Raw genomic sequence first — 14,207 nt, forward strand, 5'->3', positions numbered from 1 at the left:
AACTTGTGAACTAAACTAAAAAAAAATCGCTGCAGCATTCCCACAGTGTTGTTATGTGGGGAGATGTGGAATGTTGACCCCAGCCAAGATTAGATTTGGCAATGTGACAGGCCGTGATGGCGGCAGTTCAGTGTGACCACGTCACTGTAGCCTTTGTGTTTCCAGGTCGTTGGGTTTTGGCATTAATGATGCGGTGCTGAAGAGATCATTACAAAGTTATTGCAACTTTTAATGAGCCGCGAGCAGACCCCAAGCAGATGTAACAGATCTTTATTTCGCACACAAGAGAAGCAGACGGAGAGGGGATGTTGGTTTAGTTTAGTCATAGAGTCACACATCATAGAAACAAAGCAAAATAGATGCCGGAGTAGACCATTCGGCCCTTTGAGCCGGTTCAACGTGACGATTAAGGATAGCGGAGTCAGGGGGTATGGGGAGAAGGCAGGAACGGGGTACTGATTGAGAATGATCAGCCATGATCACATTGAATCGCGGTGCTGGCTCGAAGGGCCGAATGGCCTCCTCCTGCACCTATTGTCTATTGTCTATCATGGCTGATCATCCCAAATCAGTACCCCAATCCTGCTTTTTTCCCCATATCCCTTGATTCCTTTAACCCTAAGAGCTAAATCTGACTGTCACTCATGACCGTATGATATTTAATATTCATATCGTTATATAGTAGATCCTCTGTCATTCTAAACCCCACGCCCCAACCTAACAAGGAGACTATTAAGAGTCAGGGTCATAGAGTGATACAGCGTGGAAACAGGCCTCTCGGCCCAATTTGCCCACGTCGACCAACATGTCCCATCTACACTAGTCCCACCTGCCTGCGTTTGGCCCATATCCATCTAAACCTATCTTATCCATGTTCCTGTCTCAATTTTCCCTTTCCATGGTTCCTGGAAACGCAGCCTACTCAAAGTTTTATAATTCCTGACTTATGTTTCTTAAACGATGCGATGGGCCGAAGGGCCTGTTTCCATGCTGTAACTCTAAACTAAAAACTAAACTACCTCCTCCGGCAGCTCGTTCCATACACCCACCACCCTTTTTGTGTGAAAAAATTTACCCCTCAGGTTCCTATTAAATCTTCCCCCTCCCCCCCTCACCTTAAACCTATGTCCTCTGGTTCTCATCCTCAGATTTAAAGATACAACGTGGAAACAGGCCCTTTGGCCCACCAAGACCGCGCCAATCAGCGATCGCCCGTACAAAAGTTCTATCTTATGCACTAGGGACAATTTTACAAAAGCCGTTTAACCTGTACGTCTTTGGGTTGAGGGGGGGGGGGGGAAGCCGGAGCACCAGGAGAAAGCCTATGCAGGTCACGGGGAGAACCTGCAAACCCCGTACAGACAGCACCCGTGGTCAGGATCGAACCCGGGTCTCTGGCGCTGTAAGGCAGCAACACTGCCCCTGAGGAGCCACTTTGCTGCCCCCTTGTGGTGGAGGAATGCTCTATCACAGCGTTTCTCAACCGGGGTTCCCTGGAACACTGGAGTTCCGCTAGAGGGCGCTAGGGGTTCCGCGTGCAATCCCCGCGCGCCCTGGAAGTCTCTCCGAAAATGTGGCATCTAGGCTGGGCAAGGCAGCCAATCTCGACCTCATCGGGACTTCCACGGACGATCGTTGGGTTGAATTTGCAACCTGTGGCTGGGGCTCTGGAACTCCAGCCCAGCTGGAGCCAGCACATGTATCCCCATAGCTGGCTTCATTGGCCGGCTTTGCAGGCCGGTATCTCACTCCCCACCACCCCCCCAACCCCAGCAGCCTAGGCGGACCGTTCCGGTACTGTTGTACATCTCTCGGAGGCCAGTACCTCATTTGATCAGGTTAAATGGATAAACCATTTTCTGATTTTCTGGAACCAAGAGTGCCAGAAGACCAGTGGTGGAACTGTAATGAGTAAATATTAAATTTAAGTGCAAGATTATATAACTATATTAACTAATTAAGATGTGGTTAAGATATAAAACACAGCAGGAAAAGCCAATTGCCATCTTTTTGGGCTGATTATCAATTTATGTGCGAATTTACTTCAACAAGTACTTCAAAATGTACTTCAATAAGCAAGATGACATCTATCTATACACTAAAACTCTTGTTTGTTTGTTTGTTCCTGAACTACAGCCCAAACGGTACACGATAGCGCAACAATTTTAGGCCCACCTTAATCACCATTTGATGCTAATGAAAGAAGTTTCATTGAAATCGATGTTATAGTTTTAAAGTTATTCGCATTTTAAAGTTTAAATCTATCTGCTAGGGAGGGAGGGGGAGGAGGGGAGGGATGATAAGCGGGGTTGTGGGGGATGGAGTGGGGGAGAGGGGAAGGGGGGAAGAGGAGGGGGAGGGGATGGAGGAGGGAGTGGGAGGGAGGGGAGGGGGGGAGGAGAGGGTGCTGCACCAATGCAGGAGAGGTTTGGGCCCAATGGGTCCACTAGTTAAACTCTAAATTACTGCAATTAGTGGTCATATGTGGGTCTGTTTTCCCCAGGACTAGAACCAAAGTAGAGCAGAAATGCACATCCTTGCCAATCACATGTTAATGCATTTTTGAGTCATTCTAGTGTTTAATTTCATATGCGTAATTTTATTATACACGTACGGCATATTCTTGGAAAATTATTGGGCATTATAAAAGTCTTCAACCTGTTATGTCATTTTAAAGTATAATAATCATAGGGAATATATTCAGCGACGTCTATATGAAACGGCCTTTAGTGGTCAGTGGACAGGAGCTGTACGTGGCGGATTTTTATGTAGGTGTCCCCTGAGACATGAAAATGTTTTCAAGGGTTCTGCAAGGGTAAAAAGGTTGAGAAACACTGCGTCATAAGCACAAAGGGAAACGCATCTGATTGAATACAGCCTCAGTAGTTCTGTGTGATGACAAGTGGGCTGGGCTCGTGGATAATATCAAAACATCATAACTGACAGTACTGCCTCTGAATATTCAGAGACTTTGAACGTGAAGACACACAAAAAACTCCTAATCAGAGTGAGGCCCAGCGCAAATTGGAGGAACAGCAGCTCATATTTTGCTTGGGTAGCTAGTATGAACATTGACTTCTCTAACTTCAAGTAACCCTTGCTTTCCCTCTCTTTCCATCCCTCCCCCTTCCCAGTTCTCCCACCAGTCTGACTGTCTGCGACTACATTTTATCTCTGTTTGCTTTGTTGGTTAACTTCTCCCAGCTAACAATTCTACATTTTCTCTGATCTCCATTCCCTTTGTCCTATTTTCGCACTTTACACTTCCTTAACTATGCATCTCCCTCTCCCCTGACACCAGTCTGAAGAAGAGTCTCGACCTGAAACCTCACCCATTGCTTCTCTCCAGAGATGCTGCCTGTCCCCGCTGAGGCACTCCAGCATTTGTGTCTTCAGCTTTCTTTTATTCTCTTTTCCAGCTTTCTCCCCTCCCACACAACCATAGAGTCATACAGCCAGGAAACAAGCCCTTGGGCCTAACTTGCCCAAGCCGACTAAGATGTCCCATCCTCACGTCCCTCCGGCCCAGATCCCTCTAAAGCTTTACTATCCATGTACCTGCCCAAATGTCTTTGAAATGTTGTTATAAGATCATAAGGTCATAAATGATACGAGTAGAATTAGGCCATTGGGCCCATCAGGTTTTCTCCACCATTCAATCATGGCTGATCTATCTCTCCCTCCTAACCCCATTCTCCTGCCTTCTCCCCATAACCTCTGACACCTACACTAATCAAGAATCTATCTACTGTATTTCTGCCTTAAAAATATCCACTGACTTGGCCTCCACAGTCTTCGGTGGCAAAGAATTCCACAGATTCACCACCTTCTGACTCAAGAAATTTCTCCTCATCTCCTTTCTAAAAGAATGTCCTTTAATTCGATGGCCTCTGGTCATAGACTCTCCCACTAGTGGAAACATCCTCTCCACATCCACATGATCGTTGTTGCACCTGCCACCTCTGGCAACTCGTCCCATACACCCTCTGTATAAAAAGATGTTGCCCTTCAGGTTCCTATTCAATCTTGGATTAGAGGGTGTTAGTTATGAGAAGATGGTTATAAAAACTTGGTTGGTTTCCCTAGAGTGCTGAAGGCTGAGGGAGATCTGATAGAAATGTATAAAATTATGAGAGGTGGAGATTTTAGATTTTTTTAGATTTAGAGATACAGCGCGGAAACAGGCCCTTCGGCCCACCGGGTCCGCGCCGCCCAGCGATCCCCGCACATTAACACTATCCTACACACACTAGGGACAATTTTTACAATAGCCCAGCCAATTAACCTACGTCTTTGGAGTGTGGGAGGAAACCGAAGATCTCGGTGAAAAACCCACGCAAGTCACGGGGAGAACGTACAAACTCCGTACAGACGGCGCCCGTAGTCAGGATCGAACCTGGGTCTCCGGCGCTGCATTCGCTGTAAGGCAGCAACTCTACCGCTGCGCCACCGTGCTGTAGACAGGGTAGACAGTCAGAACTTTTTTCCGAGGGTGCAATCAGCCAATAGCAGAGGGCATAGCTTGAAAGTGAGAAGTCAGTTCATAGAAGGGTCCTGACCCAAAACACCAGTTTGTTCAGTTTAGTTTAGAAATACAGCGCGGAAAAAGGCCCTTCGGCCCACCGAGTCTGCGCTGACCAGTGATCCTCGCACACTAACGCTATCCTGCACACACAATTTACAATTATCAGGGACAACTTACAATTACACCAAGCCAATTAACCTACAAACCTGTACCTCTTTGGAGTGTGGGAGGAAACCAAAGCACTCAGGGAAAACCCGCACAGGTCATGGGGAGAACGTACAAAGCCCATACAGATAGCACCCGTAGTCAGTCAATAGTCGTTTATTTGTCACATACACATAAATGTGTAGTGAAATGAAACATTACCTGCAGTTCAACAATAAGACCAATAAGAATAATCAATAAAAATGCAATAACACACACAATCATAAACCAACACCAAACAAAATAAACATCCATCACAGTGAGTCTCCTCCAGTCCCCTCCTCACTGTGATGGAAGGCCAGAATGTCTTTTCTCTTCCCTGTCGTCTTCTCCCGCGGTCAGGGTGGTCCCAGGTGCATGGCCGGTGGTAGGCCGCAGCGGGAACGGAGACACGACACAGAAACAAAGGTCGCGTCTCCGTTCGGGAGAGAGAATTTTACAGTTCCCGTTCCCTCCCACCCCTCCCTCCCCACATAACATACAAACACTACACCATATTAAAACTACAATTCATACAAAAACAACAAAAAACACAAAAGACAGACGGACTGCAGGCAAGCCGCAGCTGCGACGGCAGCGCTGGCTCCTCCTGTCTTTATTTGCATCAAGGATCAAATCCCGGTCTCTGACAATAGACAATAGACAATAGGTGCAGGAGGAGGCCATTCGGCCCTTCGAGCCAGCACCGCCATTCAATGTGATCATGGCTGATCATTCTCAATCAGTACCCCGTTCCTGCCTTCTCCCCATACCCCCTGACTCCGCTATCCTTAAGAGCTCTATCTAGCTCTCTCTTGAATGCATTCAGAGAATTGGCCTCCACTGCCTTCTGAGGCAGAGAATTCCACAGATTCACAACTCTCTGACTGAAAAAGTTTTTCCTCATCTCAGTTCTAAATAGCCTACCCCTTATTTTTAAACCGTGGCCCCTTGTTCTGGACTCCCCCAACATTGGGAACATGTTTCCTGCCTCTAACGTGTCCAACCCATGAATAATCTTATACGTTTCGAAAAGATCTCCTCTCATCCTTCTAAATTCCAGTGTATACAAGCCTAGTCGCTCCAGTCTTTCAACATATGACAGTCCAGCCATTCCGGGAATTAACCTAGTAAACCTATGCTGCACGTCCTCAATAGCAAGAATATCCATCCTCAAATTTGGAGACCAAAACTGCACACAGTACTCCAGGTGCGGTCTCACTAGGGCCCTGTACAACTGGGGCTGTAAGGCAGCAACTCTACTGCTGCTCCACTGTGCTGCCCCACAGTTTTCCCCCACAGATGCAGCCTGACCCACGAGTTCCTCTGGCAGTTTTTTTTTGCACTAGGTATTTGTGAAGCTAGCTTCAGACATAAGTATTGCTTCTGTTGAAGGAGCTCCACCTAGTGATGGTCTAGAGTATGGCACTGATATGCCATAGACTGAAACAGCGTGGAAACAGGCTCTTCGGCCCAACTTACATCGACCAACATGCCACGTCTACACTAGTCCCATCTGCCCACGTTTGGTCCATATCCCTCCAAACCTGTCCTATCCATGTACCTGTCTAAATGTTTATTAGACGTTGCAATAGTCCCTGCCTCAACTACCTCCTCCGGCAGCCCATTCCATACACCCTCCGCCGTCTGTGTGACAAAGTTGTCCCTCAGGTTCCTATTAAATATTTCCCCCCTCACCTTAAACCTCTGTCCCATGGTTGTTGATTTTTCTACTCTGGGTGAAAGCAGAAGAGGGTTATCAGATTTGCTGCTTGGATTAGAGGGTGTTAGTGTGGAAACAGGCCCTTCGGCCCAACTTGCTCACACCGACCAATATGCCACGTCTACACTTGTCCCACTTGCCAAACCTGTCCCATCCATGTACCTGTCTAAATGCACCTGTGGCAGCTCGTTGCATACATTCACCACCCTCTGTCATATGAGGAAAGATTGAAAAGACTAGGTTTGTATTCACTGGAGTTTAGAAGAATGAGGAGGGATCTTATAGAGACGTGTAAAATTATAAAAGGACTGGACAAGCTAGATGCAGGAAAAATGTTCCCAATGTTGGGGGAGTCCAGCACCAGGGGCCACAGTCTCAGAATAAAGGGGAGGCCATTTAAAACTGAGGTGAGAAGGAACATTTTCACACAGAGAGTTGTGAATTTGTGGAATTCTCTGCCACAGAGGGCAGTGGAAGCCAAATCACTGGATGGATTTAAGAGAGAGTTAGATAGAGCTCTAGGGGCTAGTGGAATCAAGGGATATGGGGAGAAGGCAGTCACGGGTTATTGATTGTGGACGATCAGCCATGATCACAAAGAATGGCGGCCCTGACCCGAAGGGCCGAATGGCCTCCTCCTGCACCTATTTTCTATGTTTCTAAGGGCCTGTCCCACTTAGGCGATTGTAAGGCGACTGCCAGCAACTAGGCTGTCGCCGACAGTTCGCCGGGGTGTCACGGGCATGATACTTGTGTTTAACCAATTTATTTACCGTCGGGACATTTGACAGGTAGATTGGAGGCAACAGTTTGACAGTCAGGTAAGCGTGGGAATTTTCGCGATGTTTATGGCCATCAGCGATTACATTTAAAGTAGGCTCCCAATCCAGATATGCAACCCAGAAACCAGATATGCATCTCCCGTACATTTTCAAAGAATGCCCACACTCTGCACAAAAATCCATTTAACCACTTTTAAAATTAAAATTCTTAATACTGCTATTAGTAAACTGGAAGTCAATCCAGTTTATGCCTTGTTACCGTGAAGCTTGGTTTTCAAGTCACCCGGGCAAGATGTTATATTTCAAAACTCTCAAGTAATTACAGACTTGTCAGTGATTTTAGCGAAAATTAGGACGCCGGAGAAACATTGATAAGAGTGGGAATTTCGCGATGTTTCCGAAGACGGTGTAATCTCGACCTGACTCGGCATTGTCGTGGTCATTGTCGTCGGGTAAAAGAAAATGTCGGCGATCTGCTATGACTTTGACAGTCACCTAAGTGGGATAGGCCCTTTCGTTTAGTTTAGAAATACAGCACAGAAACAGGCACTTCGGCCCACCTGGTCTGCGCCAACCAGTGATCCCCGCACATTAACACAATCCTATACACACTAGGGACAATTTTAACATTAACATTTAACAATTAACCTACAAACCTGTACGTCTTTGGAGTGTGGGAGGAAACCGAAGATCTCGGGGGGGAAACCCACGCAGGTCACGGGGAGAACGTACAAACTCCGTACAGACAGCACCCGTAGTCGGGATCGAACCCGGGTCTCCAGCACTGCATTTGCTGTAAGGCAGCAACTCTACCGCTGCACCACCGTGACTGCCCCATGTCTCTCGTTTCCCTTTCCCCCTGACTCACAGAATGAAGACGGGTCTCGACCCGAAACGTCAACCATTCCTTTTCCCCAGAGATGCTGCCTGACCCGCTGAGTTACTCCAGCTTTTTGTGCCGATCGTTGCCTTTAACAGTCTGTTTTGCTTCCCTCAGGTCATTATGTCCACAACATCTGCGTGTACGGACTGGGGGACCTGGAGTGGCTGGTTCGGAGGGACAGCTTATTTGCCAACAAGTTTGAGGTGGACAATCACCCACTCGTGGCCGAGTGCATGGAGCGCTGGCTACGCGGCAGAACGTTGTCTCAGTCGGAAGTCCCCATTCAGCCAGAATGGCGGGTTTCAAAGAACAAGTGCTTCTTTGACATCGAGGGCAACGACTGCGATACCTGACCCCATCTGAAGACCCTTGAGTGGTCCACAAGGAAGTGCTCGCCTATCTTCAAAACGTACCTGCCTTTCTATCAGTTCAATAGGGGGGAAAAAAACGGTTACTCCTGTTGTGGTCCAAGACCCTGGAGGTCGGGCGCCAACGTTAGAAGATGGCCGACAGCGACAGCGACAGCAACGGCGACGCTCTCCACGGTCCAACGGCCAGAGACAACTTCACCCATTAGAGTTGTGGGACGGTCTGCCTGTCACGAACGGGACAAGTCAGCCACGGTGGGGATAGCAACCACAGATGAAACATTCCCCTCTCCAAATAGGACAACGTCAAGGCCGCACCATCATCTCTCTCCGATGGATGGATGCCAACCTAACCTAACTCAACCCAACCCATCCCAACCCAATAGCAACCCAACCCAACACCAACCCAAACCAAAGCAAAACAATCCAATACCAACCCAACCCAAACCAACCCAATCCAATACCAACCCAATCCAATACCAACCCAATCCAATACCAGCCCAACCCCAACCCAATACCAACCCAACAGTCTTTAAGCACTTGTGTGTAGGAAGAAACTGCTGGTTGCTGGTTTAAACCGAAGGTAGACAAAAAAAAGCTGGAATAGCTCAGCGGGTCAGGCAGCATCGGGTCTGAAGAAGGGTCTCGACCCGAAACATCATCTATTCCTTCTCCCCAGAGATGCTGTCTGGCCCGCTGAGTTACCCCAGCACTTTGTGTTTATCTTTGTCTTTGAGCACTTATTCCTTTTAGAGTCAACACAGCTATTTGGCTTGGCTCCGCAGCCTTTGTCCGTTAATGGGAATTTTATTCCATAAACCCTCTGACGAAAGAAACCCCTCCTCATCCCCTTTCTAAAGGTCCATCCTTTTATTCCGAGGCTGCGCCCTCTGGTCCCAGGCTGATCGCTGGTCGGGCTGGACTCGGCGGGCCGAAAGGCCTGTTTCCATGCTGTATCTCTACAAAGGACACTCGGTTATAGAGGACAATCGGCAATAATGGACCCAATCCCCCGCCCTCTATGGTTCAAGGGTTTACTGTATTTATGTGTTCCTCCAAATTCTCGTCTGCTTTGCTGAACATTACTTACGAATGACCAGGAAGAATGGATGTCCAACTGACCAAGGTTTTCAACAGCTATAGTGCAATCATTGGCTTTAAATGATGCAGAGGAACAGTCCAGAGCTACCTGTGTCTTTCCCCTTCTGTTCCAATAATCAATGGTGTTTTATTTATCACAGTGAAATTCGTTTTGCATATATTACACATACGGGCACCGCCATTGTTCAGAGGCCGGTCAGCCCGCTCGCTCGATGTACTGGAGCAGTTCCCGTGAACCGACGTCCCTCTCCTCTCCTCTCCTCTCCTCTCCTCGCCCGGCCATCTTTGTGTCCGGGGTGGGGGATGGGGCTCCTGCAGCCGACCTTGAAGGCGCTGGAGGCATTACCCAGGTTCATTCACCCTCCTACCGGCCCTTGCTCCTCGCGTCCCACGTCTCCAGCTCACTCCCGGTCCCGCCGACCGACGCAAGAGCCTTCGGGCGGGTTTTCCGGAGAGCGCAGCGTGCAATTGCGGACTGCTTGGCGGGACCGTCCCGGCACGCCGCTAGGGGTACTAATCTCGGCTCTCCAAGCAGCGGATCATTATCGAAGGAACAGGCTGATCTTAACTGAGAAACCGGGCCCGCTTAACTTATTGTCTTTTTTTATGTAAGTCAAATCGAAAGGTTCGTCGCCTTTACAATTGTGATTATAATGCAAGTTGCGGAATTATGTGAATATGTAAATTGACAAAGTAATTTTATTGTTTGTGAGAATCAGGGCATTGCCATTTTTAAACTAACTTTCTAATAGGTTTGTGAGACGAGACGAGGGTTTGATTTTGTGCCTCTACTGATAGTGTAACAAGGGGTTCTAAGGCTTGTACTGATTGAGCACATAAATCACAGCCGAACCTGATTAAAAGTAAACATTACGGGTAAAGAGTACACACAGTAACACATTGCTCTTAAAAAGCACCACTTAACGTGGCTAAACAACATAATGGCAGTTCGCAGAGGTGTAATTAAATGTGGATGCAGTGCCAAGCCTTAACTAACTTACTCTTCTTCTTCTTGCGTTTGAGGCAGCAGAAGTTATGTATCGCCCTCCAGGCGCTGTAGCCAGTGCAATGTGCTGTTGTCGAGGGAGGGCCGTGAGGTCTACCCCTCCACCAGGGGGACGGAGGACAGTGCAGTCGAACATGACGTGCTGCGCTGTTTGCTGGTCTGCTCCACACACGCAGGCTGCTGATGGACGCAACCCCCAACGATGCACGTTGGCGTTGAACCGGCCGACCCCTGTGCGGAGCCGGTTCAGGGCGACCCACTCTTTGCGGGGCGTGTCCGAGCCGGGTGGGACTGTGGTGTTCGGTGAATTGGTGGGACAGTGAATTGAGGAGGTTCCCAGCTGGTTCTCCATGCTCTTAGTATGTTGAAACCGGAGCCACAGAGGGTCGCTGCATGACGGGAGAAAGGGTGACGAGACGACAGGCGTTGAGGTCCCAGTTGCTGTCGACCTCCTCGTGGTGAGCCCTGTCAACTGACCCCAGTCAAGAGAGAGCTAGATAGAGCTCTTAAGGATAGTGGAGTCAGGGGGTATGGGGAGAAGGCAGGAACGGGGAATTGATTGAGAATGATCAGCCATGATCACATTGAATGGCGGTGCTGGCTCGAAGGGCCGAATGGCCTCCTCCTGCACCTATTGTCTATTGTCAGACGAACGACAACACGACAAAACGACAAACGATCCAGCAGAAGCAGAAAAAAACACCTTGCAGCCCAAATAACTTACTCGAAATAATAGAACGTTTCGTCAGAAATTAGTTTTGAGTTCGGTCTCGAACATCAAGTGAGAAACGTTGAGATTTAGAGAGATCACAGAGTGCAAAACTAAGTTCATAAATTATAGGAGCAGAATTAGGCCATTCGGCCCATCAAACCCACTCCGCCTGATCTATCTCTCCCTCTCAACCCCATTCTCCCGCCTTCTCCCCGTAACCCCTGACACCCGGTATTAATCAAGAACCTGTCCATCTATGCCATAAATGGATCCATTGACTTGGCCTGTACAGACGTCTGTGGCAATGAATTCCACTAAAGGTTGAAGCCAAACGATGAGGCAAAGAAAGTGTGGGAGGTGGAGTAATTCTGGAGTAGGCTGCAAGTGTTTCTTTGTGGGAACAGGAGGCAAGAAAATTTGCGGTATCTTTCGGTCGGAAGAAAGGTTCCAGCCCGTAAACGTCACCTATTCCTATTCGCCAGAGATAAGAGATGGTCTTGGGTATCATGTTCAGCACAGACATTGTGGGCTGAAGGGCCTGTTCCTGTGCTGTACTGTTCTATGCTCAATATGTTCTGTTGCGATAAAGGTTGGGACCCGTCTTCAGACAGAGTCGGGGGGAGAGGGAAACTAGAGATAAGAAAAAAAAACACGACAAATCAGAGCCGGCACTGATGGCCAAGGAGAAGTGGAGCCGACGATGGTTCATTGTTGGCAGTGGAGGAGGTGATAACAAAGGGGTATGAACAGTGAAACTAGGAGGAAAGTAGGAGGAAAGTAGCAGGATGACTAGGGTAGGGGAGAGACCGTGAGATAGGGGGTGCAAGGGTTACTTGAAATTGGAGAAATTAATACTCATACTGTTGGGTTGCAAGCTGCCCAAGCGAAATATGAGGTGGAGAAAGAGAGACACAAAATGCTAGAGTAACTCAGCGGGACAGGCAGCATCTCCAGGGAGAAGGAATGGGTGACGTTTCTGGTCGAGACCCTTCTTCAGACAGAGAGTCAGGGGAGAGGGATGTGAAAATGAGACATCAAAGGGGACGGTGATCAAGGAAAGTGTAGAGTAGGTCATTATTAGCGAGGGGAAAGTGACAACGAAGCACACAAAGATAAGATTTAATCAGGACGACGACAGTCAGACTGGTCGGAGAACTAGGATGGGGGAGGGATGGAGAGAGAGGGAGGGAAAGCAAGGGTTACTTGAAGTTAGAGAAGTCAAACTTCATACCGAAGATGGACACAAAATGCTGGAGTAACTCAGCGGGACAGGCAGCATCTCTGGAGAGAAGGAATGGGTGATGTTTCAAGTCGAGACCCACCATCAGACAGAGTCAGGGGAGAGGGAGACAGAGATATGGATGGGCAGGGTGTGAAAACAAGACATCAAAAGAGATGCGGTACAAGGACAATGAGGATTAGATCATTGTTAGGCAGGAGAAGGTGACAACGAAGCAAACAGAGATAAAAGGTACTCGGAACATTCAAGGATAAACTAAATTCAGATTATGAAGGAGGCAGGAAGCAAGGAACCCAAAGTAACCAGTGAGAAGGATTTAATGCGGGAGCAGATTACGATAAACGAGTTTTTGGAACATTTGGAATTTAGGGAGGTGCAAATGTAATGTAGTGTTGAATGCTAAGTTGTAGTGCAATAGATCTGCAAAATCATTTAGTATGGTCTTGTAATCTTTTGGTCGTGGCCAAAACAAAAACAATAAGTATTAGAAGACAGACACAAAATGCTGGAGTAACTCAGCGGGACAGGCAGCATCCTTGGAGAGAAGGAATGGGTGACGTTTCGGGTCGAGACCCTTCTTCAGACTGCTTTTTACACTCCCGCAACTAAGTATTATATTTATTTATGGTCACTGTAATTGTAATGTGGATATTTGTGTTACCAAAAAAGGGAAAAGGAACTGTAGCAAACTCAATAGTAGTGGAAGGTGCAAAGTTGCTGGAGTAACTCAGCGGGTCAGGCAGGATCTCTGGGGAACATGGATAGGTGACCTTTCAAATCGGGACCTTTCTTCAGACTGATTAACAATAGTGGAATCTAGTTTCATTGGAGAATTAGTAGGATTCATAACAAGAGGATTCATTGGCTTCATAACGAGAGGATTTGAGTATAGGAGTAAAGAGGTCCTTCTGCAGTTGTACAGAGCCCTGGTGAGACAACATCTGGAGTATTGTGTGCAGTTTTGGTCTCTTAATTTGAGGAAGGACATCCTTGCTATTGAGGCAGTGCATCGTAGGTTCACGAGGTTAATCCCTGGGATGGCGGGACTGTCATATGAGGAAAGCTTGGAAAGACTGGGCTTGTATTCACTGGAATTTAGAAGGATGAGAGGGGATCTTATAGAAACGTATAAAGTTCTAAAAGGACTGGGCAAGCTAGATGCAGGAAACATGTTCCCAATGTTGGGGGAGTCCAGAACCAGGGGCCACAGTCTAAGAATAAAGGGGAGGCCATTTAAAACTGAGATGAGAAAAAAAACTTTTTCACCCAGAGAGTTGTGAATTTGTGGAATTCTCTGCCACAGAGGGCAGTGGAGGCCAATACACTGGATGAATTTAAAAGAGAGTTAGATAGAGCTCTAGGGGCTAGTGGAATCAAGGGATATGGGGAGGAGGCAGGCACGGGTTACTGATTGTGGATGATCAGCCATGATCATATTGAATGGCGGTGCTGGCTCGAATGGCCTCCTCCTGCACCTATTTGCTATGTTTCTATAATTGTATTTTCAGCGTGAAGAGAGCGGGAGGATTTGAAAGGGCGGCGATTAGCCAAGTCAGCTGAAGTCAGTTAAACTGAGAGGCGGGACAATTTAAAGATAACCATTGGACTGGTTGCAGCATCCAATTTGGTCGCAGAGTCACAATCGTAGATTTATAGAGTGATACAGTGTGGAAACAGGCCCTTC

The 14,207-nt window shown here is 47.7% G+C and overlaps 1 protein-coding gene across 1 annotated transcript in view; it reads left to right on the forward strand.

The window, feature by feature from the left end:
• Positions 1 to 10,316, forward strand: part of LOC144602019 (N-acetyllactosaminide beta-1,6-N-acetylglucosaminyl-transferase-like) — a 79,794-nt gene extending 69,478 nt beyond the window's left edge. Inside the window, 1 exon segment of the mRNA XM_078414698.1 lies at positions 8,211 to 10,316. Within this exon segment, the coding sequence (XP_078270824.1) occupies positions 8,211 to 8,449 (239 nt within the window). The 3' untranslated portion in view covers positions 8,450 to 10,316.
• Positions 10,317 to 14,207: the final 3,891 nt, after the last annotated feature.

This window comes from Rhinoraja longicauda, chromosome 2 (genome assembly GCF_053455715.1).
Source record: "Rhinoraja longicauda isolate Sanriku21f chromosome 2, sRhiLon1.1, whole genome shotgun sequence".
NCBI classification, from domain to species: domain Eukaryota; kingdom Metazoa; phylum Chordata; class Chondrichthyes; order Rajiformes; family Arhynchobatidae; genus Rhinoraja; species Rhinoraja longicauda.